Raw genomic sequence first — 25,376 nt, 5'->3', positions numbered from 1 at the left:
GGAGGCCACACAACGTCAGGTTGCCAAGTTTGAAAAACACTAGTATAGAGGTTCAACCAGACTTATATATCCACTGAAGTTGGTTACCCCTGAAATATTTTCTTTCCTCTTTTTTAAGACATGGTAAAAAATATACTGCTCAAAAAAAATAAAATGAACACTTAAACAACACAATATAACTCCAAGTAAATCAGACTTCTGTGAAATCAAACTGTCCACTTAGGAAGCAACACTGGTTGACAATCAATTTCACATGCTGTTGTGCACATTCAACTTTGTACTGAACGAAGTTGTTGTTGTTGTTGTTGTTATTGTTATTGTTACTGTTATTATTAATTAAATTTGTATGCCGCCCCTCTCCGCAGACCCGGGGCGGCTCACAACAACAACAAAGAAAATGTAAGAACAAATCTAATAATTTAAAAAAACACACTAAAAGCCCCATTATTAAAAGCAAGCATACACACAAACATACCATGTAGTATTCTGTGTTCTTTGAGTCTTCCCTTTATTTTTTTTGAGCAGTGTATATCCTTTAATCCTTTTGCATGGGAACAGAACTCTGATGAGATGGGGGGAATAATGCAAATAAGTACTTGTAGTTTTAACTAATACTAATAGAAGCTTTTGAAGAAAGTGATTTAAAATTCTCGGTTTTGTAAAGAAAAGGAGTCCCGGTGGATTTTACACCATACTCGGGGGGGGGGGGGTGCTCACATCTGTTTCGAGCTCATTGAGCCAGTGCTGTCTGAAGACATTTCCATGTTTATCTGGCCAGCATGATGTCACACAGCACTGTCATCTTAGTTTTGTACCTGAAAAGTGTGATGTGGGAACCCAGTTTTCTATACTGCAGGTTTGCTTGCTTCCAAAGACCTAACGGGATGGGTAATAAGTACAACAGAAGAATAAAACGCATGGGGATATTCTTTTAAGACTGCTAGCTAAAGGCAACCCATTCACCACAAAATGCCCTGTTAACCTGAGATTGAGACAGCCTTAGTCTGAGATTTATTAAGGCTTAGCTGCACAGTTATAGCTCCAGGGTCTATGCATGAATCAACAGATCGGAGGTTTCTGGGTTGTTGTCTCCATCTGCTGTCACACGGAGGAACTGCAAGCAAACCCATTGCAAAACAAGCACTGTGGCTTGTAAAATCTGACCTGTATTCCATCTTCTTTGTCTTCTTCCCTGCCCAAATCATTTTGTCCTGACTTTTTAAATGATATATTAAAAGAAGACTACAGTACAATTTCTGTCTATCTTCTAGGTCAGAGGTCTTCAAACTTGGCAACTTTAAGACTTGTGGACTTCAACTCCCAGAATTCCCCAGCCAGCATAGCTGGCTGGAGAATTCTGAGAGTTGAAGTCCACAAGTCTTAAAGTTGCCAAGTTTGGGTACCCTTGTTCTAGGTCCGGGGTAGTCAAAGTTGGCTCTTCTTTGGTTTGTGGACTTCAGCTCCCAGAATTCCTGAGCCAATCAGGCTAGTTCAAGAATTCTGGGAGTTGAAGTCCACATGTCATAGAAGAGCCAACTTTGGCTTCCCCCTGTTCTAGGTAGATGGAAAAAGCAATCATTAAAACACGAAAGGCGTTTCCAAGTTGTGCTGATGCTTCCTTGCGACATTTCTGTGATAGGGAAGCGAACACAGAAAAGTCTATAATGACGGTTCTCAAGTTCAGCACCTTTAAGATGGGAGGGCTTCAATTTCCAGAATTACCCAATCAGCATACTGGCTGAGGAATTCTGGGAGTTGAAGTCATTTTAAAATTCCCGAGTTTTAAGGCTATAAAGGAGCGATTGACCCTGATGGAACCTGATGGACCCTGATTGACCCTGATGGAACTCCCAAAGTTCCATCAGGCTTTTGATGCAATTCAATTTATTAGATTTGTATGCTGCCCCTCTCCGAAGACTCGGGGCGGCTCACAACAATGATAAAAACAATATCATAATGGCACAAATCTAATATTAAAAGAAATAACTAAAACCCTATCATATTAAAACCAGACAACACATACATACCAAACATAAATTATAAGGAGCCTGGGGGAAAGATGTCTCAGATCGCCCATGCCTGGCGGTATAGGTGGGTCTTGAGTAGTTTACGGAAGACAAGGAGGGTGGGAGCAGTTCTAATCTCCGGGGGGAGTTGATTCCAGAGGGCCGGGGCCGCCACAGAGAAGGCTCTTCCCCTGGGGCCCGCCAGACGACATTGTTTAGTCGACGGGACCTGGAGAAGGCCAACTCTGTGGGACCTTATCGGCCACTGGGATTCGTGCGGTAGCAGGCGGTTCCGGAGTTACTCTGGTCCAATGCCATGTAGGGCTTTAAAGGTCATAACCAACACTTTGAATTGTGACCGGAAATTGATCGGCAGCCAATGCAGGTTTGCTTGCAGTGCACTGATGATGTTGCTTAGTTGGGTAAAGAAATGTCTCCAAAAGCAGGTCCTACTCTGAGAGCACCAAAGATTCCACAGTTCACCCCTGAGCTGCTTCTATCATCCTGAAAGTGTTTTGTGAAGAGAAAGGAAGTCTTTGCTCTCTTACCTATCAGACATATTTGCTAATGGGCAAAATCCCCCCTGTTGCCTGTTCTCTACTCAGGTTCTTCGCAGTGGCCCCGAACAAGTGGACAGGGTGCCTTATCTCCAAGCTACGAAGGCACCCTCCATACTTTGGTAAGTATCCTTCAACCTCATAATTGCCATTGGTTTTGGTAGTAAATAGCTATAGGGTAGTCCTTGCCCTAAAAACCATTCGTTTACCCAACTATTCAAAGTTACGATGCCACTGGGAAAATCAGCCTTTCCGTGGCCATATCATCGGACTTTGGGTGCTTGGCAACCAGCTCACCTTTACAAAGGTTAGAACAGTGATGGCAAACCTTTTGTTCCCTCGGGTGCCAAAAGAGTGTGGGCGTGTACTATTGTGCATGCGAGAGTGCCCACACCCATAGTTCAGTGCCTGCGGAGGGCAAAAATAGTTTCCCCTGTCCCCCAGAAGCCCTCTGGAGGCTGGAAATGGCCTGTTTCCCAACTTCTAGTGGGCCCAGTAGGCTGCGTTTCACCCTCTCCAGGCTCCAAAGGTTTCCCTGGAACTAGGGGAGGGTAAAAATGTCCTCCCCCATCTCTCCAGAGGCTCTCTGGAAGCCAAAAAATGCCCTCCTATAGCCTCTGTGCGAGCCAAAAATCAGCTGGCCGGCACACACATGCACGTTGGAGCTGAGCTAGGGCAATGGCTTGTATTCCAGCAGATATGGCTCCGTGTGCCACCCGTGCCATAGGTTCACCATCACTGGGTTAGAGCATTCCATGGTTGTGTGATTGCCATTTGCAACCTTCCTAGATGGCAGGTCAATGGGGAAGCTATCAGAAAAGGTCACAAGTCACGATCATTTAATAACATCCACTCCCAGTTGTAGTCATAATTTGAGGACTGTCCATAAATTCTTAGCAGATAGCAATAGATATAGCAATCTTAATAGTAGCATATTTTCGATTGTCCACCACATTCTATTTTGCTTGATAATATCCCCAAAGTGGTTTTTCTTTTTAGCCTTGGTTCTTCTGTCTGAAAAATTGGCCTAATAATGAACAGCCTACCTCAGGGGTAGGCAAAGATGGCTCTTCTATGACTTGCAGACTTCAACTCCCAGAATTCCTGAGCCAATCATGCGAGCTCAGGAATTCTGGGAGTTGAAGTCCGCAAGTCACAGAAGAACCATCTTTGCCTACCCCTGGCCTACCTGATCAGGAGCGTAAAGAAAGCCTTGCCTCCGATCTTCAAATGTTGTCTGTGTTTGCTTTTTATCTTTAAACTTCATACAGTAGTACCTCTAGATACGAGCTGCTCCACATGCGAGTATTCCAAGATACGAGCCACGACGGGAGCGAAATTTCTGTTCCAGACCCGAGCTCAAATTCGGGATACGAGCCGAGCTTCCACTAGGTGGCGCAAGAATCCTTGCTTGTGGTTATCTCCGCGGGGAAAAACAAAGTCTAAAGCCATTTGTTCCAGATACGAGCTGATCGACATACGAGCTCCGTTCTGGAACGAATTAAACACGTATCTAGAGGTACTACTGTACTTGGTTTGGTGCCTGAGTCTCAACTTTTGGCATGGATCTCACCCAGGGGCGGATTCCACTTATGGCCGCTACCAGTGGGCTTCCCGAGGAGCTCTGTGACTCTGGTATGCGCCCGAGCGAGATCTTGCTTCTGCGCATGCGCAGAGAGCAATCTCTTGCGAGGGGATGTGCACGACAGCGAGATTTCAGCAAATGTTTTGCCTCTGCTCATGCGCAGAAGCAAAAAATTACCGAAATATCACTCGCGCGTGTGTTTTTCTCACAAGATTTTGCTTCCTGTGCATGCACAGATACAAAATCACGCTCGGGCATGCGCACACAAGCACTGTGGGTACGGAGCTACTGCGTGGCCCGTACCACTAGGAACCCAATGCTGATCTCACCCGCTCCCCTCAGTGATTCTAGTGCAGTGTTTCCCAACCTTGGCCACTTGAAGATATCTGGACTTCAACTCCCAGAATTCCCCAGCCACGAATGCTGGCTGGGGAATTCTGGGAGTTGAAGTCCAGATTTCTTCAAGTGGCCAAGGTTGGGAAACACTGTTCTAGTGGACTCTCATTTCACTTCTATTTATTTATTATTTATTTATTAATTGGACTTATATGCCGCCCCTCTCCGTGGACTCAGGGCGGCTCACAACAAACGGAAAGATACAATATAAAACATTTCTAAGCCAATTAATAGAATAATTACTTTAAAAATTATCTGAAAACTAGTCATTTAAAATCAAACAATCACATCCATACTGTCACATTCAATACATTTACTGGCCAGAGGCTGGGGTCTAGTGACCCCAAGCCTGATGACATAAGTGCGTTTTCAGGTTCTTACAAAAGGGGGCAGTCGAATCTCTGGGGGCAGTTGATTCCAGAGGGCCGGGGCCTCCACAGAGAAGGCTCTTCCCCTAGGACTCGCCAAAAGACATTGTTTAGTTGACTTTCTTTCCCTCTCTTCCGTCCTTCCAGCAAAACAAAATGGAAGACCACTTGGACGAAGCCATCCATGTGCTGAGGAGCCATGCAGTGGGCCAGACCAACCACAGGGACATTCATGACTTGTTGGCATCCGCTTCTGCGCATAGCACCTCTGTGGGCAGCCTTAGCCAGTCTTTCTCCCCGGCCTCAGTCTTGCCAATTGCTAGTCGGCATACGAACTTGGTAAGATAGGAATTGGAGGGGAAGGGGAGGGGGTAGGGGCTGTGTTTCAGACATGCTCTGCCGTTCAAATGTTTATGGCTTCTCCTTTTAAGACGCTCCTTAAAGGCCTGTTTGCATAACTTGGCTATTAATCCACCCGATTCAGGCATTTTGGTCCATGATTCCTAGAATCCGTTGACTTTAGACATACAGCTGGACTTGGTGGGACTTGGTTGGTCCAAAGGATCAGAAGAGCAGAAGTTTGTTTATTTATTTACAGTGTTCCCTCGATTTTCGCGGGGGGTGCGTTCTGAGACCGCCCGCGAAAGTCGAATTTCCGTGAAGTAGAGATGCGGAAGTAAATACACTATTTTTTGGCTATGAACAGTATCCCAAGCCTTCCCTTAACACTTTAAACCCCTAAATTACAATTTCCCATTCCCTTAGCAACCATTTAGATTATTACTCACCAGGGTTATTTATTAAAATTTATTTTAAACAATGTTTTTTAAAGGCAGACAAGTTTAGGAATGACATATGACGTCATCGGGCGGGAAAAACTGTGGTATAGGGGGGGAAACCGCAAAGTATTTTTTAATTAATATTTTTGAAAAACCGTGGTATAGATGTTCCGCGAAGTTCGAACCTGCGAAAATTGAGGGAACACTGTATTGCATTTATATGCCGTTCATTCCAAAATGGATTCAGAGTGGCTAACAAGTAAGATAAATACAAACAATAGTAAAATAGAGAAATAGTAAAAAAACAAATCAGAATATAATCAATTATTTTTGTGACGTGCCTGTAGTACAAATCCAATAGTGCTTATTTACTATTACATAAATTATATTTACATATATACATCGAGTTTTAGCAAAGATCTTATTCTGCTTTGTCTTAACTCAGTGTTTTTCAACCAGTGTGCCGTGGCACACTAGTGTGCCGTGAGACATGGTCAGGTGTGCCGCGAAGCTCAGAGAGAGAAAGAAAACAAGAGAGAGAGAAAGAAAGAGAGAGAGAAAGAGAGAGAGAGAGAAAGAGAAAGAGAGAGAAAGCAAGCAAGAGAGAGAGAGAGAGAGAAAACAAGAGAGAGAAAGAAAGAGAGAGAGAAAGAAAAAGAGAGAAAGAAAGAGAGAGAAAGAAAGAGAGAGAGAGAAAGAGAGAGAAAGAGAGAAAGAGCAAAAGAGAGAGAAAGCAAGCAAGAGAGAGAGAGAAAGAGAGAGAGAAAGAAAGAGAACGAGAGAGAGAAAGAGAAAGAACAAGAGAGAAAGAAAGCAATGGAGAGAGCAAGAGAGAGAAAGAAAGAAAGAGAGAGAGAGAGAAAGAGAGGGAGGGAAGGTGGGAGAGAGAAAGAGAGTAAAAAAGAGGAAGGAAGGAAGAGAGAAAGAAAGAGGGATGGAGAGAGAGAAAAAAGAGAAAGAGAAAGAGGGAGGGAGGGAGAGAGAAATAGAACGAAAGGGAGGAAGAGAGAGAGATAATTTTTTTGTCCAAACTTTTTTTAGCCCCCCCCCCTCAATGTGCCCCATGGTTTTGTAAATGTAAAAAATGTGCCGCAGCTCAAAAAAGGTTGAAAATCACTGTCTTAACTAATAAAAACTGAGGCTTTTAAAAGCGGGGCTGATGATGCTCCCTTTCAAATTTCTACACTTGCTCACCAGCACTTGCCTAAAGTCATGTTTGTCAACCTTGGGGACTTTAAAATACGTGGACTTCAACTCCCAGAATTCCCCAGTTCAGCATCCCTGACATACTGGCCTCTCTAGACCTTGTTGCTGTTCTTTTTGGCAGGTCGGGGGAGGCCACCCTGAAGACGGCCTCTCTAGCAATCCTGGTCTTCTCCACAACCATGTTGCTCTCCCTGCCCAGACCAGCTCGCTTCCTGACCTCAGCAGAGGACAGTCTTCAGATGCCTTTAGTGGTAAGGCTGAGTTGCACAATCCGAACGCTCAATCTCAAAACCCCCATGTCTCTTGGCTGGTGCAAGGTAGGGCACCATTCATGGGAGATACTACAAGGGGTCTCCAACCTTGGCAACTTTTAAGACTTGTGAACTTCAACTCCCAGCAAAGCTGGCTGAGAGCTCTAAGAGTCTTAAGACCCTCCGTGGCACAGTGGTTAGAGTGCAGTACTGCAAGCTACTTCTGCTGATCCACGGCTGCCAGCAGTTTGGGAGATCGAATCTCAGTAGGCTCAAGGTTGTAAAGGGCAGTTTATGATAAAATGAGGGTTTAAAAAGCAGGAATGAGATAAATAAGAATATAGGAAACAGACTGAAGCATGACGGCATAGTTTTAGTAGAAAAAAGCAAATAACCAAAAGAAGTTTTGATAGTTAATAGCATTTTGAACTCGAATGAAAGCAGAAAATTATGTTTGAAATCCAGATAATAAAGTTAGAAAAGGAGGTAACACAAGATGAATGATGTATACTTCTTCCTGCTTGTTATAGCTAGAGGTATAACAAGCAGGAAGAGGGAGATTATGATCCCGCTATATAGAGTGCTGGTGAGACCACATTTGGAATACTGTGTTCATTTCTGGAGACCTCACCTACAAAAAGATATTGACAAAATTGAACGGGTCCAAAGACGGGCTACAAGAATGGTGGAAGATCTTAAGCATAAAACGTATCAGGAAAGACTTCATGAACTCAATCTGTAGAGTCTGGAGGACAGAAGGAAAAGGGGGGACATGATCGAAACATTTAAATATGTTAAAGGGTTAAATAAGGTCCAGGAGGGAAGTGTTTTTAATAGGAAAGTGAACACAAGAACAAGGGGACACAATCTGAAGTTATTTGGAAAGATCAAAAGCAACATGAGAAAATATTATTTTACTGAAAGAGTAGTAGATCCTTGGAACAAACTTCCAGAAGACGTGGTAGATAAATCCACAGTAACTGAATTTAAACATGCCTGGGATAAACATATATCCATCCTAAGATAAAATACAGAAAATAGTATAAGGGCAGACTAGATGGACCATGAGGTCTTTTTCTGCCATCAGACTTCTATGTTTCTATACCAGAATAAAACAGATAAATAATTAGGAAATTTTGATCGAGAATTTGGCCATTGATATTATATTGTATTGTATTTTAATTTGAAGGTATATGAATTTGTATCTCTGTAAGGTGTGGGGAAACAATAAAAAAATTATACCCGGGGGAAAAAAAGGTTGACTCAGCCTTCCATCCTTCCAAGGTCGGTAAAATGAGGACCCAGATTGTTGGGGGCGATAGGCTGACTCTGGAAACCGCTTAGGGGGGGCTGTAAAGAGGGCTGTATATAAGTCTAAATGCTATTGCTAATGCTATTACAGTTGCCAAGGTTGGATACCCCTAAAATATTGGACCTCTTGCAAATAGTAAAAGGGCAGACTAGATGGACCATGAGGTCTTTTTCTGCCGTCAGTCTTCTATGTTTCTATGTTTCTAAAATTACAGTCAATATTTTCCCTTTATAATTAAAGGAAAGGAACCTAAAGTAAATGGACTCTTCTCCATGAAACTAATCCTCCCTCATCCAGGTCATGGTTTTGTCCCAAAGGTGGGGTTGGTTTTTTTTCCAGTTCTTACTCTCAGAACTGAAGAGGTTTTTTGAATGAGAAGCAAAATATCTTCAAGGAAAAACATTTTGAACAAAACCCCCAAAACCCCTTTGATGTCTCTTTCTCTTCATGCGAATATGCAACTCAGAATCAAAAATTATCTCATTAATTATTATTTTAGATGTTTTGTTTTAGATTCCTTTTTATCCTGTCTTTATTATTTTTATAAATACAGTGATACCTTGTCTTACAAACTTAATTGGTTCCGGGACGAGGTTCTTAAGGTGAAAAGTTTGTAAGACGAAACAATGTTTCCCATAGGAATCAATGGAAAAGCGATTAATGCGTGCAAGCCCAAAATTCACCCCTTTTGCCAGCAGAAGCGCCCGTTTTTGCACTGCTGGATTCCCCTGAGGCTCCCCTCCATGGGAAACCCCACCTCCGGACTTCCGTTGCCAGCGAAGCGCCCGTTTTTGCACTGCTGGGATTCCCCTGCAGCATCACAAAAGCACGGAAGTCTGGAGGTGGGGTTTCCCATGGATGGGAGCCTCAGGGGAATCCCAGCAGCGCAAAAACAGGTGCTTCGCTGGCAACAGAAGTACGGAGGCAGGGCATCCCAGCTGCAGCGGTGGGTTTGTAAGGTGAAAATAGTTTGTAAGAAGAGGCAAAAAAATCTTAAACCCCGGGTTTGTATCTCAAAAAGTTTGTATGATGAGGCGTTTGTAAGACGAGGTATCACTGTACAGTACTACAAGGCAGCGAACATATTATTTCTTCCTCCTATTTCCCCCACAACAACAATCGTGTGAGGTGACTTGGACTGAGAGGGAGTCCAAAGTCAATCAGCTGGCTTTTGTGACTAAGGCGGGACTAGAACTCACCGTCTCCTGGTGATTGGCCCAGCTGGCTTTCATGCCTAAGGCGGGACTAGAACTCAGTCTCCTGGTGATTGGCCCAGCTGGCTTTCATGCTTAAGGCGGGGCTAGAACTCACAGTCTACTGGTGTGATTGGCCCAAAGTTACCCAGCTGGCTTTCATGTCTAAGGTGGGGCTAGAACTCACACTCTCCTGGTGATTGGCCCAGCTGGCTTTCATGCCTAAAGTGGGGCTAGAACTCATAGTCTCCTGGTGATTGGCCCAAAGTCACCCAGCTGGTTTTCATGCCTAAGGTGGGACTAGAACTCACCGTCTCCTGGTGATTGGCCCAGTTGGCTTTCATGCCTAAGGTGGGGCTAAAACTCATAGCCTCCTGGTGATTGGCCCAAAGTCACCCTGCTGGCTTTCATGCCTAAGGCGGGACTAGAACTCACCGTCTCCTGGTGATTGGCCCAGTTGGCTTTCATGCCTAAGGCGGGACTAGAACTCATAGCCTCCTGGTCGTTGGCCCAGCTGGCTTTCATGCCTAAGGCAAGACTAGAACTCACCGTCTCCTGGTGATTGGCCCAGTTGGCTTTCATGCCTAAGGGGGGCTAAAACTCATAGCCTCCTGGTGATTGGCCCAAAGTCACCCATCTGGCTTTCATGCCTAAGGCGGGACTAGAACTCACAGTCTCCTGGTGTGATTGGCCCAAGCTTTCATACCCACAGCTTTCTGGTTCCTAGTCTATGCCTTACGCTGAAGATTTCAACTCAGGTTGTAGGTGAGGAGAAAGGGTGACTTTCCTACATTCCTCACTTTATCCTTGGGGGGGAGTCAACCTTCTACTCCGTTTGGTCCCCTTGCAGGCTTGACTGGGGGCCTGGGAAGGGCCAGCGTCTCCTCTGGCACCAGCGAGATCAAGCGAGAGGACAAGGAGGATGACGAAAACACGTCCGTGGCTGACAATTCGGAAGAGGAGAAAAAGGAGCTGAAGTCATCTCGGACCAGAACAAGGTGCTCACAGAACAGGTCTCAACCACCTTCCTCGGTTCCCTTGGGAGGCTCACAGGGCAGGACAGAATCCCGAGCCTGTGGAGGAAAAAGCCTCAGGCAAAACAGCCTCCTCCAAAAGTCCTTCAGTCTTAGGGAAAATCCACCCACCCTTTTCCAACCTCTAGGAACCTACTACAACAATGTTAACGGGCCAACTTCTTCAGGAGGTTGTCTTATTGGAGAAATGGATCAGGAAGAGCCTCCATCTAATTTTTGTTCGTTTTATTTGGCAAATAAAACGAAGGGGAGGGATTTTCCAGTCAGGCAATTCCTGTGCCTGGCTAACTGTAAGAAGAAAATATATATTGGGGTGGGTTTGGGTTTTTCCCCCCCCCCAAAAAAAATTAATTTAAATTTTATTCGGTCCATGCACATCTTCAAATTTTGCTACTTTTTCCCTGAAAAAATTGTGGAGGAGCCGAGAGGACTTGACTTCTGGTTCTATATTTATCTCTCCTGATCCGTTGTTCTCTCCCATCTCCCCATATTTCCTTGCAAAGATTATATTATATTAGATTAGATTAGATTAGATTAGATTTATTGGATTTATATGCCACCTCTCTCCGCAAACTCGGGGCGGCTCACAACAATAGTAAAAACAGTCCATAGTAACAAATCCAATGCCCACGAATCCAATTCCCATTTTAAGTTAAGAAATTCATAAAACAATCCCAATACATATAAAAAACAGGCACACAGTCAATCAATCAAAGGCCCTGAGTAGAGAACGACATGGCCGACTTCCTTGAGCCTCTCTTTTACCTCCCACAAATAATGTTATGATATCTTTTACATATATATATTTTATATGTAATTTATATATTTAATATAATATAAAAAAAATCAGAACCTGCATCTAATCCATTTAATAACAGCTTCCTACCCAAGGTTCCATACACATGTACATCTATTTTATATGTAATAACATTAAAAATAAAGTCGACCCACGTTTCATTTAGTGAATATGGTTCCATCCAGAACATTGGGAGGGGGCCTTGTGTAATAAATATTGACAAGAGATGACAAAATAGATTAATTTCTATTTTTCCTTTTCCAAATATCTTTTTTTTTTAAATGCCATTGTGATATGTTTGTTTTCTGTCGTGTGTGCATGTAGGACTGCGCACAAGTGTGTATTATATGCATTACAGCAGTGTTTCCTAACCTTGGCAACTTGAAGGTATCTGGACTTCAACTCCCAGAATTCCCCAGCCAGCATTTGCTGGCTGGGGACTTCTGGGAGTTGAAGTCCAGATATCTCCAAGTTGCCAAGGTTGGGAAACACTGCATTACAGTTTTCCTTTTGTTTTTATTTGTAATGTGAACGATATTCCGGTGCTGAGGTGTGTACACACGAAAAATGTCCCCCCTTCTCCCCTTCTCCTTATTTCGTTCTTATTTCAAATTATCAGTCAAGATGAGGATGAGGAGGACGACCTTCTTCCCCCAGAGCAAAAAGCCGAGCGAGAGAAAGAGAGGCGGGTGGCCAATAACGCTCGGGAGCGCCTGAGGGTCCGCGACATCAACGAGGCCTTTAAAGAGCTTGGGCGCATGTGTCAGCTGCACCTTAACAGCGAAAAACCGCAGACCAAACTGCTAATCCTACATCAGGCCGTGTCGGTTATTCTGAATCTGGAACAACAAGTTAGAGGTCAGTGGAGGCTTCCGATGTGGTGACGTTTCGGAACGGCATGGGGCTGTCTGTCTGACCCTTTCCACCTTGCCCCCCGGCCCACCGTGGTGGGCAGGCCTGCCCGATGCTCTCCATCCTGCTGACGTTTTCCTGCATCCTTTTTTATTTTCATTTATTTTTTTAATGACGATGCCTTAAGTTTGGTTTTGTGTTTTACTTCTCTGCTCCATTTTTGTTTCGGTTTTGTTTTGTTTTTTTGCATCCCCTGTAAAATTCCTGTGTTGCATTTTGGAAAAAGAAAAAAAGGAATAAAGAAGCTGCACTTTCTGCATGCCAGCCAGCCATCCTCGTGCCTGTGCGGGGGGGGCTCTGCTTCTCTCTCCCTCCTTCCCTTCTCTGCTACTTGGCGCTGCAGAGGGCGGCCCCCCTTGGACCTCAGAGCGCTACGTTGCTAAATACAGGGGGGCGGAAAGGGCAGGGTCTGCAAAGACCAAGGGTTCTCGGGCCGAACTGAGGATGAGTCCCACAGCAAAACCACGCCTGCCATCTCCTTCTTATTGATTTGGAACGCCCTTGCCAGCCCCAGCACACAACTCTTACGTACAGATAGTCCTTGACTTAAAAACATTCATTTAGCGACCATTACAATGGCGCTGAAAATCTTACACAGTGGTTAGCTGCTGCTGGTATGGGGCCACACAGCAGTGTGGGAGCCAAAATCGCGATGCGCATTCAACTGCGGGTCCCCAAGCATGCCTGTGTGCGATTTGGCTTCTGCGCATGAACCGCAAGCGAAAACCTGCACAAGGACGCTTGCATGCACAATATTTCACCTATTTCTGGTAGCTGTTTACTTCTGCGCATGCGTGGAAGCAAAGAAATTGCCAAAAATAGGTGAAATATCGGGCGCGCGGGGCGTCCTCACGTGAGTTTTCGCTTTCTGCGCATGCTCAGAAGCCAAATCTGGCGCCAACGCACATGCCGGTTTCAGAGAGCATACCGGTAGCGCTCTCTGAAACCGGCAGCCCTTCACTGGTCTTATGACCATGTTTCACATTTATGTGATTAAAATTTAGACGTTTGGCCACGGGCCTCTATTTATGATGGTCGCGGTGTCCTGGAGTCATGTGATCACCTTTTGCGACCTTTGGACAAGCAACCTCATTGAGGAAATCTGATTTGTTTATCAACCGCCTTTATTCCCTTAACGTATGCCAAGAATAGTCATAAAATGGGGCAAAATTCACTTAACTTCCTTGGCCACATAAATTTTGGGCCCAACTGCTGTCGTACGTTGAGGGGTACCTGTAGTAAAAATGTAGATTTAGGGTTTGGGGAATCCTCAACGGTGAAAAGAAATGGTACTGTGTCTTCGAAGTTACTACCTCTGCTTCCCCATTTGAGATTGTGTTTTGGTGAGGCCATTTCTTATCCTGTAAGGCAAATTCCCTGTGGAAAGTACATTACCGTAAATCCCTCTGCCTAGGATAGTCTCACGACACGTGTTGTGTAGCTCTTCAGGGTGTTTCTCTCTCTATGCCCATCACCAGGAATGACTGAATTTTGATCATGAGTATACAAGCAGGTATACAAGGAGAACAGGGAACATAACACCCGAGAGACACATTTGTGTCCGAGCTTGTGGTAGTTTTAAGAGCTGAGACCAGCAACTTGAAGCAGTGAAAGGCACTCAGAGGACCTGGGATTTTACTTACATCGAAATGTGTGAGGTTTGAAGGTCATTTTCTGTCTATAACCCAAGTCTTCCAATCCCACCGTGGTCCCAGATCCCAACTCAAACCTCAGAGGTCATCCAGGCAAAGGTAGAATTCAAGGGATTACTGCTAGGATTCTAGGATGCAGATTGCAAATTAATAATAATAGTAATAGTAATAATAATAATTTATTAGATTTGTATGCCGCCCCTCTCCGAAGAATCGGGGCGGCTAATTGTCCCTCCAATTGTCCTGGAGGGAGGAAAGAAAGGAGGAGAAGGGGGAAATTTGAAATGGGCTCTCTGCGCCTAGAGGAAGGATGGACTTTCCTAGAGGAAGGATGGACTCCCACCCAGTGTAGTGCTAATTTCTCTTCTGGGAATGCTGCAAATGCTTGGCTCTGCATGTGAGCATCTAACCTTCCTTTCTTTGGCAACCCAACCTTGGCAGGTTTGACTCCTTTTTTTTCCCCCTCAAGAGAAGCGGCTGTGTTTACCATCAAGACCCGCAGCCTGTGTTTGCACTCTGCTGTTATGTTGCAATGCTGAAATTCATTTATGCTTTTCTCTCTTTCTCTCTCATTCACTTTTCGTTTCCCTTTTATTGCCTGTCATAACATGTATAACTTTGATTTCCTTGTCCAACGTTTTCTTGTTCTTCTCCCCTTTCCCCCCCCCCCCCCAAATCCTTTTACCTGCTTTCCTACAGACAGTCCCCAGCCGTGACCTCTCGGTGGTTCCCACCCTCTACCTTGTACTTGCTGCTTGCTCAGAGAGAGAGAGAGAGAAAGAGACAGGAGTGGGGAGGTGGGTTGCACAGGAAGCAGGAAAGGAGCAATCTGTGAGCAGAAGAGTTGGCACATGGTCCTCTCACCTGGAGTTCAGGCTCTCGGTTTCTAATTTTTTAAAAAAAGAAAGCATTTTACCCAAGGTAGAAGATGAGTGAAGTTTTGCCTTGACTGGTGAGCAGTTGGCGTTCCTACATTTAATCCCCCCTTGAAAAATAAAAAAAAATTCTGATTGGATATCTTTCTGGGGTCTTTGCTTCTTTCTGAACTGGCTTGTTTTCTTGCAGATACTCCCATTAACCAACTGGGTAACATCAGTGCTAGCACTTCCCTAGCACTGATGATGTTACCAAGTTGGGTAATGAAATGTTACCAAGTTGGGTAATGAAAACAGCCCAGCTCAGAGAACAGCAAGGCCTCCGCAGTTCAAACCTGAACTACAAATATTCTCTTCTGTGGATATTTTTGATCCTTTGGACATTTTTATCAGAGAGCTTACGAGGAGACAGTATCCATAAGATGAGCTTCATATTTCTGAGAGTTGACATCTATCATCCTAGAAAAGGCAGCCCATGATGTTTTTTTCCAGCAAAAACTCAGTGAAGGTTGAAGTTAGACCAGGACCTTCACTAAAGACAGATTTTTTTTCCTACTTGTTATAGTACCTTGGTTGGGTTGTCTGTAGGGCTTTCTTTTCTCCTTTTCAACCCCACCACTTACGAATGTATTTAAGAATGTGTTACGTTGCTATCCTGATGAGAGTGTGCTACTTTATTTTATAAAGGCCAAAACTGTGGAACATCTAGCTGGTGTTAATCAGGCAGCACTACAACCGATAGCTATTCTCAATACTCCGCTAAAGTTTAAATTTGCTTTGGGATAAGAGCAAGCTCTAAAGGATTATTATAGCACATGAACGGGCTGGATTCCTTCAGTGACAGGAGCCACTGAGCCAAAGGACTAAATGCAACACCAAGAGTTTGGATACAGCTTCGGTTTTGTTTGCTATAATCCTCAATTTATATTTTTTTTCAATTCATAGTTAGCTATTTCAGTTCCTGTTGGATGTGGATATGTAGGCTTAGTTTTAAACTGAATTTGGCACCCCTTTAAATAATTATGAATTTTAAAAATGAACTTGTCTTGGAAATACACTGCTCAAAAAAATAAAGGGAACACTTAAACAACACAATATAACTCCAAGTCAATCAAACTTCTGTGAAATCAAGCTGTCCACTTAGGAAGCAACACTGATTGACAATCAATTTCACATTCAACTTTGTACAGAACGAAGTATTCAATGAGAATATTTCATTCATTCGGATCTGGGATGTATTATTTGAGTGTTCCCTTTATTTTTGTGAGCAGTAAATATCCCGTTGCATTTAGTGAGGCTTGCTTCTATGCAATATTGGTAACTTCCATGCAGGTGTAGCAAAGTGGCTTGGCTTCCACTTAACCATGGTTATTGGAAAAATAACAGTCAACTTGGTTAATTTCAAATTTGGTTACCTCTACTGTTGCTTAGTTTGCTGTGACTAGACGTTTGCTTGGGTTATTTGTAGTTCAGCGTTAATTCTGGGAGAATGTAACTCAGATAAGGAAACTGTGTGAATCCATACCTTGTTAGCCACAACTTTTAAAACCATGGGATCGAAAATTCATTCTGGATTTAGGCTGAATTCCCAGACAAGATCATAAGGGAAGCCAAACTGACAATTGACAGTGGAGCTTTACACCAAAGAGTCATCTTCAGAATGAAGTTTCACAAATAATAAGAGAATCACTGAAAAGATAAAGTCATTGAGAAGTTTGTCTTGGATGAAAAAAATCAAGAGGTAACAACAGTTACTGCGATGGGATACTTTTCTCTCTTGCCCTTTGTAGTTTAGGACAGTGTTTCTCAACTTTGGCCATTTTAAGAGGTCTGGACTTCAACTCTTTAGTTGAAGTTGGTACAGACCTCTTAAAGTGGCTAAGAATGAGAAACGCTGGTTTAGGAGGTTGGACATGATGATGATATTCGTCCATCGTTTTCGAAGAGGACCACGAAGAGCACACTAAAATACATCTCACGTTGTCTTGCTAATTGGATAACAAACGGGATTGCTTCGTTCCAAGCTACACAGGCCCTAGAAATTGTGACTTCACATATCATTTCAGTAGGAAATCGTTTCCAGTGGAAAATGGTTGCCTCATTGTCCTTAATCCATTGTGGACATCCATTGCGCCTTGTCAAAAGAAGGCAATTTTATCTACCTTTTCAAGGATTTTTTTTCCCTTCTTTTTTGCTCTGGGGGAAAAAGGCTCTCCCTGTATAAAAATGGGATATGACAGGGAGTGATGGGAGGGGAAAGGATCCCCTAGGTTCAATCCGCCAAGAGTTTAAGGTGCTGCCAACGCTCGCAATTACTTTAGACGGGATCAATTTAGATGCTGTGTTTGGTTATATCTGGAAGCTACAGTATTTTGCCAGATTTGGGGGAAGATGGGAATATTTCAGAAAAGCAAGTTCTTCTTTTTTTAGATGGAGATCTTTCCAGAGCTGGTACAGATAGTCCTCGAATTATAACTGTTCTTTTAACAACTATTCAAAGTTACGACCAAGGTGGGAAAAAGTGACTTATGGACCAATTCCCATCCTTATGACCATCACTGTTACCTTACAGCCATGTGATATAACTTTGGGGCACTTGGCAATCAATATGTACAGTATTTACAATAGCTTGTAGCATCCTAGGGTCATGTGGCCACCATTTGTGACCTCTCCAGGGAGCTTCAGACAAGCAAAATTGGTCGGGGAACAACTCTGTCGATTCATTTAATGAATTGAACGGTCGTATAATTGGATGTGCCTCATTTAATGAGTGGCTTTGCTTATTTCTGTCACAAAGATTCTATTCGTGGCAAGTGTTAGGAAATCACCTTATAAAGACAGTTGCAAGTTGTGGCTTCTATTTTCTATTCTCAAATGACCCTCTTCTTGTAGGAGAAGGAGTGGCAGGACCTGGGGATAGAATCAAAAGAGGACTCAACCTACAATCCCCAAACTTGGCAATTTTAGTTGAAATCCACAAGTCTTAAAGATGCCAAGTTTGAAGACCTCTGGCTTAGTCTCTTTAAGTAGCCACAAATGGGTTAGGTCTAACCCCTCTTCAATTATGTTAACCTTTATCTGGCACCAAAATAGGGCTGTTAGTTAGTCTTTGAGTCTTCAGAGAAGGGTGGCATACAAATAATAATAATAATAATAATAATAATAATAATAATAATAATAATAATATTCCCCTGGAGAGGCATTAGCAATAAATCACTAAATATCCCCTGTAATCCTGGTCATTCCTGCAGGATACTTCCTTTCTCATTCTGCTTTCATATCCATGTCAGCGCAATTTTTTTCACCCATTAACCGAAAGAAACCAGGAATCCCTTAAGGCACTCAACAAATGAACTTTAAACATCACTATGAACTTAGACTTTGTTTTCTCTTTTATTCTCTCTCTCTCTTATTTTCTCTCTCTCCCCTCTGTGTCATCTCTCATTCTTTCCCTCTCTCATTCCCTTATTTTCTTATTATCTGTCTTATTCTATCTCTCTTCCCTCTCTCTCTCTTTTTCCCTCTCTTATTCCCTAATTCTCTCTCTCATTCTCTGATTCTTATTCACTCATTCTCTCTCTCTTAATCTCTCTCTTATTGTCTCATTCTCTTATTCTCTCTCTCGTTCTCTCTCTCTCTTATTCTCTCTTTTCCCTCTTTCTATCTCTCACTCTCTTCTTCTCATTTTGAAGAACATGGACCAGATGTTTCTCTCTGATCCTTCCCACTGGTTAGAGCAGCTCAATAAATATCGAACAGTCTGCCCATTACAGTCATGAGATAGGAGATGACCAGGCTGAGGCCAAGGGGGTGGTCAAACACATCATCAGTTTGGAGTTACTACCCCTCCCCCCAAAAGAGACCTGAATCCAGCCCTCCTTAAAGTCTATTGACTCTTATAGAAAGATAGAAGATTGGCGGCAGAAAAAGACCTCATGGTCCATCTAGTCTGCCCTTATACTATTTCCTCTTATCTGATGCCAATTTGCCTTAACTGTTAGTAAATCTGATTATTGCGTTGCATGGAATAAACTTGTAGTGCTTTTGAAAGTTTAAGTTTAATTGCATTTGTATGCCCTGCCCCTCTTCGAGGACTTGGGGCGGCTCACAGCATATATAGGAGATATAACAATACAATAGATCAAATTAATACAATTAAAAAATCTTTAAAAATTCTAAAGCACTTTAAAAACATTCATTAACATTCACCCAATAAATTACGCTAAAAACTGTATCTTGGCTCATTTCTAGCATCTGACACGTAGTTGTCACGGTTATATAAAATGGATCCACCAGCCTGAATTTATGACTTTATTGTAGTCGTAATTCAGTTGTTCAGAAAGCCAGTGGTTCGACTGGAAAACCAGTCACAAGTGCAAAACCATCACAAAACACAGTCGTGCAACCACAGGACCCTGCAAATGGCTATAAACGTAGCCATGTTGCCGAGCGCTCCACGTTCGGTCATGTGACCAAGGAGAAGGCCTGACTATTGGAACGTCAAATTTAGGTCCCCAAATTTTTCAGGTTGGTTTGTAACTTTGATCAGTCTTAAGTCGAGGACTACCTGCGCGAGGGTCAATTTCCTGAGGACTTGTGGATGGGATGGCGCACTTTTTTAAAAAATATTTATTTGTTATTATTATTTTTCCCCCTTTGAGGGCTCATGGCTGGTGCTCAAGTGGCATCACAAACCACTTGCTTGGTTTTTGGTGATGGAGGGAGTTACAACATCCTGGACTCTTTGTGCTTAAATATGCAACTGCACTTACTACAAGGCACAATCTTGGAGGGCTCCAGAAGCCATAAAATGGTGTCAGGGTTCCATGTTTTACAGCCCATCATTTTTAATGCTTCACTTGGGTTTCACTTTTCCCCCAACTTCTTTTCTAAAAAAAAAAAGCAGACAGTCTCATTTATGATTCCCTAAGGGAAAATAAAAAACAAATGCATGGACAATACAGATTCCTACTATTTAAGGCTGGAATCTTTACTATAGCAGCGGAGAATCGAACGCTCAGCCATTTTTTTGCATGGGGACACGTGAAGTTCCTACTTTTGCACGACTTCATTTATGGTTTGCAAACCGTGATTCTCTCTGACTTGCAAAGGAGAGTCCTCACTTTAGCGTCGAGCATTACCGGTTTCATCTGAGGAAGGGAGGAATTAATTTCACATCAAAGTCTTCAGTTTCTTTAAATAGACCGTCTAAGAAATAAAGGGCAGGGGCCTTAATCCTGCCCCAGAGTCCTTGGCAGCTTCTTAATCTCTGGGGTGCAATTCAAGGGTTTCCCTACGACCCATTGGCCTGGCCCGTCTTGGCTTGTCGTGGCCTCCTGTGGACATTCTTCCACCACACCTTGGCACCGTCCCCTTCTCTCTCCCCCCACCCCGATTCCCAAGTCACATTTTGCTCCCTGACTAACCCCTGTGGTGCTGTGTGAACCCAGCAGTACGGATGAGGCGCTATCCCTGGAGGACAAAGATCTGAGGGACCGGGAGAGGCGGATGGCCAATAATGCAAGGGAGAGGGTGCGCGTACGGGACATTAACGAGGCCTTTAAAGAGCTGGGACGCATGTGCCAGATGCACTTAAAAACAGACAAAGCACAGACCAAACTCATCATCCTCCAGCAAGCAGTACAAGTCATTCTAGGCTTGGAACAGCAAGTACGAGGTACGGCGCTAGGGGTGCCCCACCACCCTGAGGTCATTCTCTTGCATGGGTGGGAGGCTGTCTCTTCCCGGGATGTCCCCCACCTGCCCCTTCTTCGCATGAGTGTCTTCTATGCCTGTCCCTTCCATCCTTTGCTCGGGGCGCTAAGCGGAGCGGTTTTGGTTGCCACGTCTTCTTAGGCTTTGCTTTGCTCCCTTGCTCTGTCGGCTGCACGTGGACCACCGCGGAAATGCTCCTCAAAAAACTGGGGATCATTCTGTGTCTAGAATGAGGCGGGAGTATGCAGAGTCTAAGCATATCCAGTATGAACTTGCTATCCAGAGCAAGCTGTTGCCTGCTGGCCGATCACTAGATGGCAGCAAAGCGTGAGAATTGTCTGGTTTCTCTTTGCTGCCATCTAGTGACCATCTGCCTCGATAGCAGCCAAAAATCTAGTAGTAGCAGCCTTACTGCAGCTCCCCCAAACCTTTGCCGTTTCTTTTGCTGGGATACTTTTTCTCACTTGAGCAGCATGTATATTATTCAGCCTCTGTTTTTCTACTCTTAACGCTTCTTGGGGAGGACAACAGAAAGACTAAGATATTTTACCCCCGTCTAGGTCTTCTCCTCCTTCCCATGGCGCGTGTTTTTTTTTTCTTCTCTTTCTCCCAGAACGCAATCTGAACCCTAAAGCAGCTTGCTTGAAACGTCGCGAAGAGGAGAAAGTGTCTGGCGTGGTGGGTGATCCCCAGATGGCACTTTCGGCATCTCATCCAGGCTTAGGAGATGGGCACAACCCTGTGGGACATATGTAAAGGTACTTTTCTCCTGGGACTGGGATGGGACTTTTCCTGAAAACGGTGTAGGCAGCTTTATGAATGAATGAATGAATGAACGAACGAACGAACGAACGAATGATTTGCCTGTGTACAAATCGATGGTGAGACCACACTTGGAGTACTGTGTACAATTCTGGTCACCGCACCTTAAGAAGGATATAGTGGAACTGGGAAAGGTGCAAAAAAGAGCAACAAGTATGATCAAGGAAATGGAGCCCCTCCCTTATGAAACCAGGTTGCAAAGCCTTGGTCTCTTCAGCCTTGAAAGGTGGCATTTAAGGGGTGACTTGATTGAAGTGTACACAATCATGCATGGGATAGAAAAGGTGGATAGAGAAAAAATATTTTCTCTATCACACAATACTAGGACGAGGGGGTCCTCCCTAAAGCTCATAGGTAAGAAAGTGAGGACAAATAAAGGGAAATATTTCTTCACCCGGAGGGTCGTTGGTTTATGGAATTCACTTCCAGAAGAGGTCGTGACAGCTGTCAGCCTGGATAGCTTCAAGGCAGGATTAGACTGATCCATGGATGCCAAGTGTATCGGTGGTTATTGAAACGGATGTCCATATGCCGCCTCTACGTTGGTTGAGGCAGGCAGGGTTCCCTTGAGTACCATTTGTTGGGGGTCAAGGGAAAGGGAGGGTCTTGCCTTCTCTTTCTGCTCAAGATCCCCATGGACAATTGGTGGGTCACTGTGTGACACAGAATGCTGGATTCAATGGGCTTTGGCCTGATTCAGCATGGCTCTTCTTAGGTTCTTATGTTCTAATGAATGAATGAATGAATGTTTATTTGCCACCAGTCTTGCTATAGGTGACTCTACAACGTTAAAAACAAGAAAGCCACAGGAAAGAAATACTGTATTACTAATAACAATACAAATACACATTCTAAAGATAGGGGGTAAGATCTTCCATTGGCCCATCAACTACCTCCAGTGTTGATATTCCCCCATTGCCTAAGACCAAGGGAAAAGACAAATTTCCCATGGCGTTAGGAACTAAAGCAGGGGTCCCCAAACTTTTTACACAGAGGGCCAGTTCACTGTCCCTCAGACTGTTGGAGGGCCGGACTATAAAAAAAACCTATGAATAAATCCCTATGCACACTGCACATATCTTATTTAAAGTAAAAAACAAAATGGGAACAAATACAATATTTAAAATAAAGAAGAAATAATAAGTAATTAATAATTAAGTAATAAAATAATTTATACTTCTTTATTAACAAGTAAATTTAAACTTAAATCAACAAACTCCATTTCTTCTTCCTTCCTTCCTTCCCTCCCTCCTTCCTCTCCACTTCTCTCTTCCCTCTTCCTTTTCTCTCATTTGTTTCATTTTCCTCTCCCTCGTTCTTTCCCTCCATCATTTTCTCATTTTTCTCTTTCTCTCTCTCTCTCTCTTTCCATCTCTCCCTCTTCCTTTCTCTCTCCCTCTCTATCTCTCCCTCTTTCTCTTTCTTTTTCTCTCTGTCCCTCTCTCTTTTTCTTTCTTCTCTCTTTCTCTCACTCACTCTCTTTCTAACTCTCCCTCTTTGTATCTCTCACACTTTCTCTCTCCCCCTCTCTCTATTTCTCCCTTTCTCTCTCCCCCCCTTTCTATCTCTCCTCTTCATTTCTCTCTCCCTCTCTATTTCTCCCTCTTTCTCTCTCTTATTATATCGATCGGCCATAGTTTGGGGACCGCTGAACTAAAGCTTCTATTCTGACGCCTTGGAACGTTTTTTTACAATTCGACCAATCAGGCATTTACAATGGGGGTGTCCCTCTGACCTTCCTGCCAATCAGCTTAAAGATCTGTTGGGAGAATTGGCGGTAGACTTATGGTTGGGGGTCACAACACGAGGAACTGTATTAAGGGTTCACAGCATTAGAAAAGTTGAGAACCATTGTCGTACCTCGAGGATCACCCTGTAGCTGGTTCTTACAAAGTGATCCATGCAGAACATCAACCTTTCTATACCTTTTCCTCTGATTTCTTCACAGGTGTGATTTTCCCCCCCCCTTGACCTGGAAGCAGATGTCTGTAGGAAGAAGTGAGGACTGGATCATTTTTCACACCCCCTGCTGGGTGTCCACGCCAGAAACTGCAGTCTTGTTGAAATACTGACATGGCAATGGAAATTCAGTGTGCTCGAAGGAACTTTTATTTCCCTCCACCAGAAAGGAAAAGCAACAACTTTATCCAAAAAAAAAAAACCACACAAAACCCCACAAAACACAAAAAACCCAACAGCAAAGATTGCCTTAACTGTATATTCTGGAACTTTTAAAGCATATCCTTCAGAGGGAAGTGGGGGAAGACATTTACGTGGCTTGGGTTCACAAAAGGCCAGCAGAAGAAATTGTGCCTATGCGTTTGTTTGTTTCTTTTTTTTTTCCTTTTTTTTTAAAAAAAAGAACATTAGTTACAATAATTTTTTAAATGTAGAACAAACATAGTAATGCCTTTTTTTTGTTTTTTAAAGCTTCTTTTGCATCTCTGTTTTGTAAGCAACAACAAAAAAAATGTAAAAAGAGAGAGAGAGAGAGAGAAAGACTTGATGATTCCCCATGCCTTTTTCTGCTGCTGTTTCTATAGTTAATGTTGCATATTATTTTTTAAAATAAGATCAACCAGAAATATTAAAAGTTTGTATTAAGAGACTGGATGTTTTTTAAAAAGAGAAAAAAAAGAAAGAAAGAAAAACAAAAGAAGAGTTTGGTACAAGAGAGATTTGCATTTTGGCTCCGAGAAAGTCGTGTTCATTTAGCGAGAAGGGTTAATAAAATCTTCCCTAAAGCTAGTAGCATTTATAATTAAGAGAGGGAAGAGAAAATACTGATTATCACCTCAGTTCCTTTTTTGTCAGGTGGAATAGGGGAGGGTTGGAGGGGGAATGAATCCATCAGCGGCTAGTCTCTGTGTCGTTGTGGCTTAGTTCTTTCACCCAAAGGATGCAACCGGTTGCAATTCTTGGAAGCTTCCTGGCCCTCTCGCATCTTCCCTGCCACTCAAAGTATTTCCAATCCCTTCTAACAATAACAACAAAAGACAAAGAACGACACGCGCCATTTCTGAACATGGCTTGGAAAACATGAGTTGGGTGGCAGCTTCTGTATCGGGCGCCAAGAATCAGAACCAGAATTCAGAAGGATTCCTTGCTTGAGCCTATACACAAGACTCTTGTTGACTAAAGTTGAGGTCTGAACCAGCACCAGAGAAAGGGGTCAATGGACTTCAAGGGGGGGTGGGAGCTGAACTTGGACTCTTTGTGGGAACGTAACGACTCTAAGCTGATGACGTGTTTAACTCTGCCCCCCTCTCCACCTCTCCCGACTCTTCTACATTCTGGGAGCTTGCAGGCGTATTCTTCGAAGGCACATAGGAGATAGAAAACCATTTGCCTTTTCTTTTCTTTTTTTTAAAAAAAGCACTGGTTCAAACTGACGTGGAACAAAAGGAAGCGAAAGATCCTAACAGGTTGCAATCAGAACAAAGATCTCGCGGGAGAAAAGGAACAAGATAGCCTCACCCAGCAAAAAAAAGTAAACAAGTGGATACAGAGAGAGAGACACAGCGCCAGAGAGAGAGAGTGAGAAAGAGACTGGCGTGAAGAGTCCAAGTCACTGTCGTGAATCGAATGCACACACCAAAGAAGACGCATCTCCTGCCGAGCTTAGAACATGCTCCACACGTCTCGGAACGTGCTGCTGCCGTCACTGTTGCATTTCTGCAGAAAATGCTGGTGGGGTGGTCACACCTTTTGCCCTGATCCCCAATGTGCTCTCGTGGGAGATTCCCCCCCCCTTTTTTTTTCCCCCATGGACAGAGAAGGACAATATTGATGTCTCCCAAGGTTGCTTGGCCTCTGGGGAGGAAGAAAGGTATCGTGTGGCCCATCGGCTGTATATCTTTGAAGGCCTGCAGAAGAGTTGTAAGACGGACGACTATAATGGAACATTGCCTTGGGTT

The 25,376-nt window shown here is 43.6% G+C and overlaps 1 protein-coding gene across 6 annotated transcripts in view; it reads left to right on the top strand.

Moving 5' to 3' along the window:
• Positions 1–24,065, top strand: part of TCF3 (transcription factor 3) — a 197,986-nt gene extending 173,921 nt beyond the window's left edge. For 2 of the 6 annotated variants that reach the window (XM_070746942.1, XM_070746953.1), the window contains exons 14-20: positions 2,612–2,685; positions 5,060–5,251; positions 7,019–7,148; positions 10,504–10,651; positions 12,103–12,341; positions 21,251–21,395; positions 23,408–24,065. In XM_070746942.1, the coding sequence (XP_070603043.1) occupies positions 2,612–2,685; positions 5,060–5,251; positions 7,019–7,148; positions 10,504–10,651; positions 12,103–12,341; positions 21,251–21,393 (926 nt within the window). In that variant the 3' untranslated portion in view covers positions 21,394–21,395; positions 23,408–24,065. Of the gene's footprint in view, positions 1–2,611; positions 2,686–5,059; positions 5,252–7,018; positions 7,149–10,503; positions 10,652–12,102; positions 12,342–20,372; positions 20,600–21,250; positions 21,396–23,407 lie in introns of all 6 variants that reach the window. The other 4 variants (XM_070746989.1, XM_070746980.1, XM_070746972.1 and 1 more) reach the window with 2 other exon arrangements.
• Positions 24,066–25,376: the final 1,311 nt, after the last annotated feature.

The sequence above is a fragment of the Erythrolamprus reginae genome, chromosome 1, assembly GCF_031021105.1.
Source record: "Erythrolamprus reginae isolate rEryReg1 chromosome 1, rEryReg1.hap1, whole genome shotgun sequence".
Lineage (NCBI taxonomy): Eukaryota > Metazoa > Chordata > Lepidosauria > Squamata > Dipsadidae > Erythrolamprus > Erythrolamprus reginae.
This window is presented reverse-complemented; position numbering and strand designations above follow the sequence as displayed.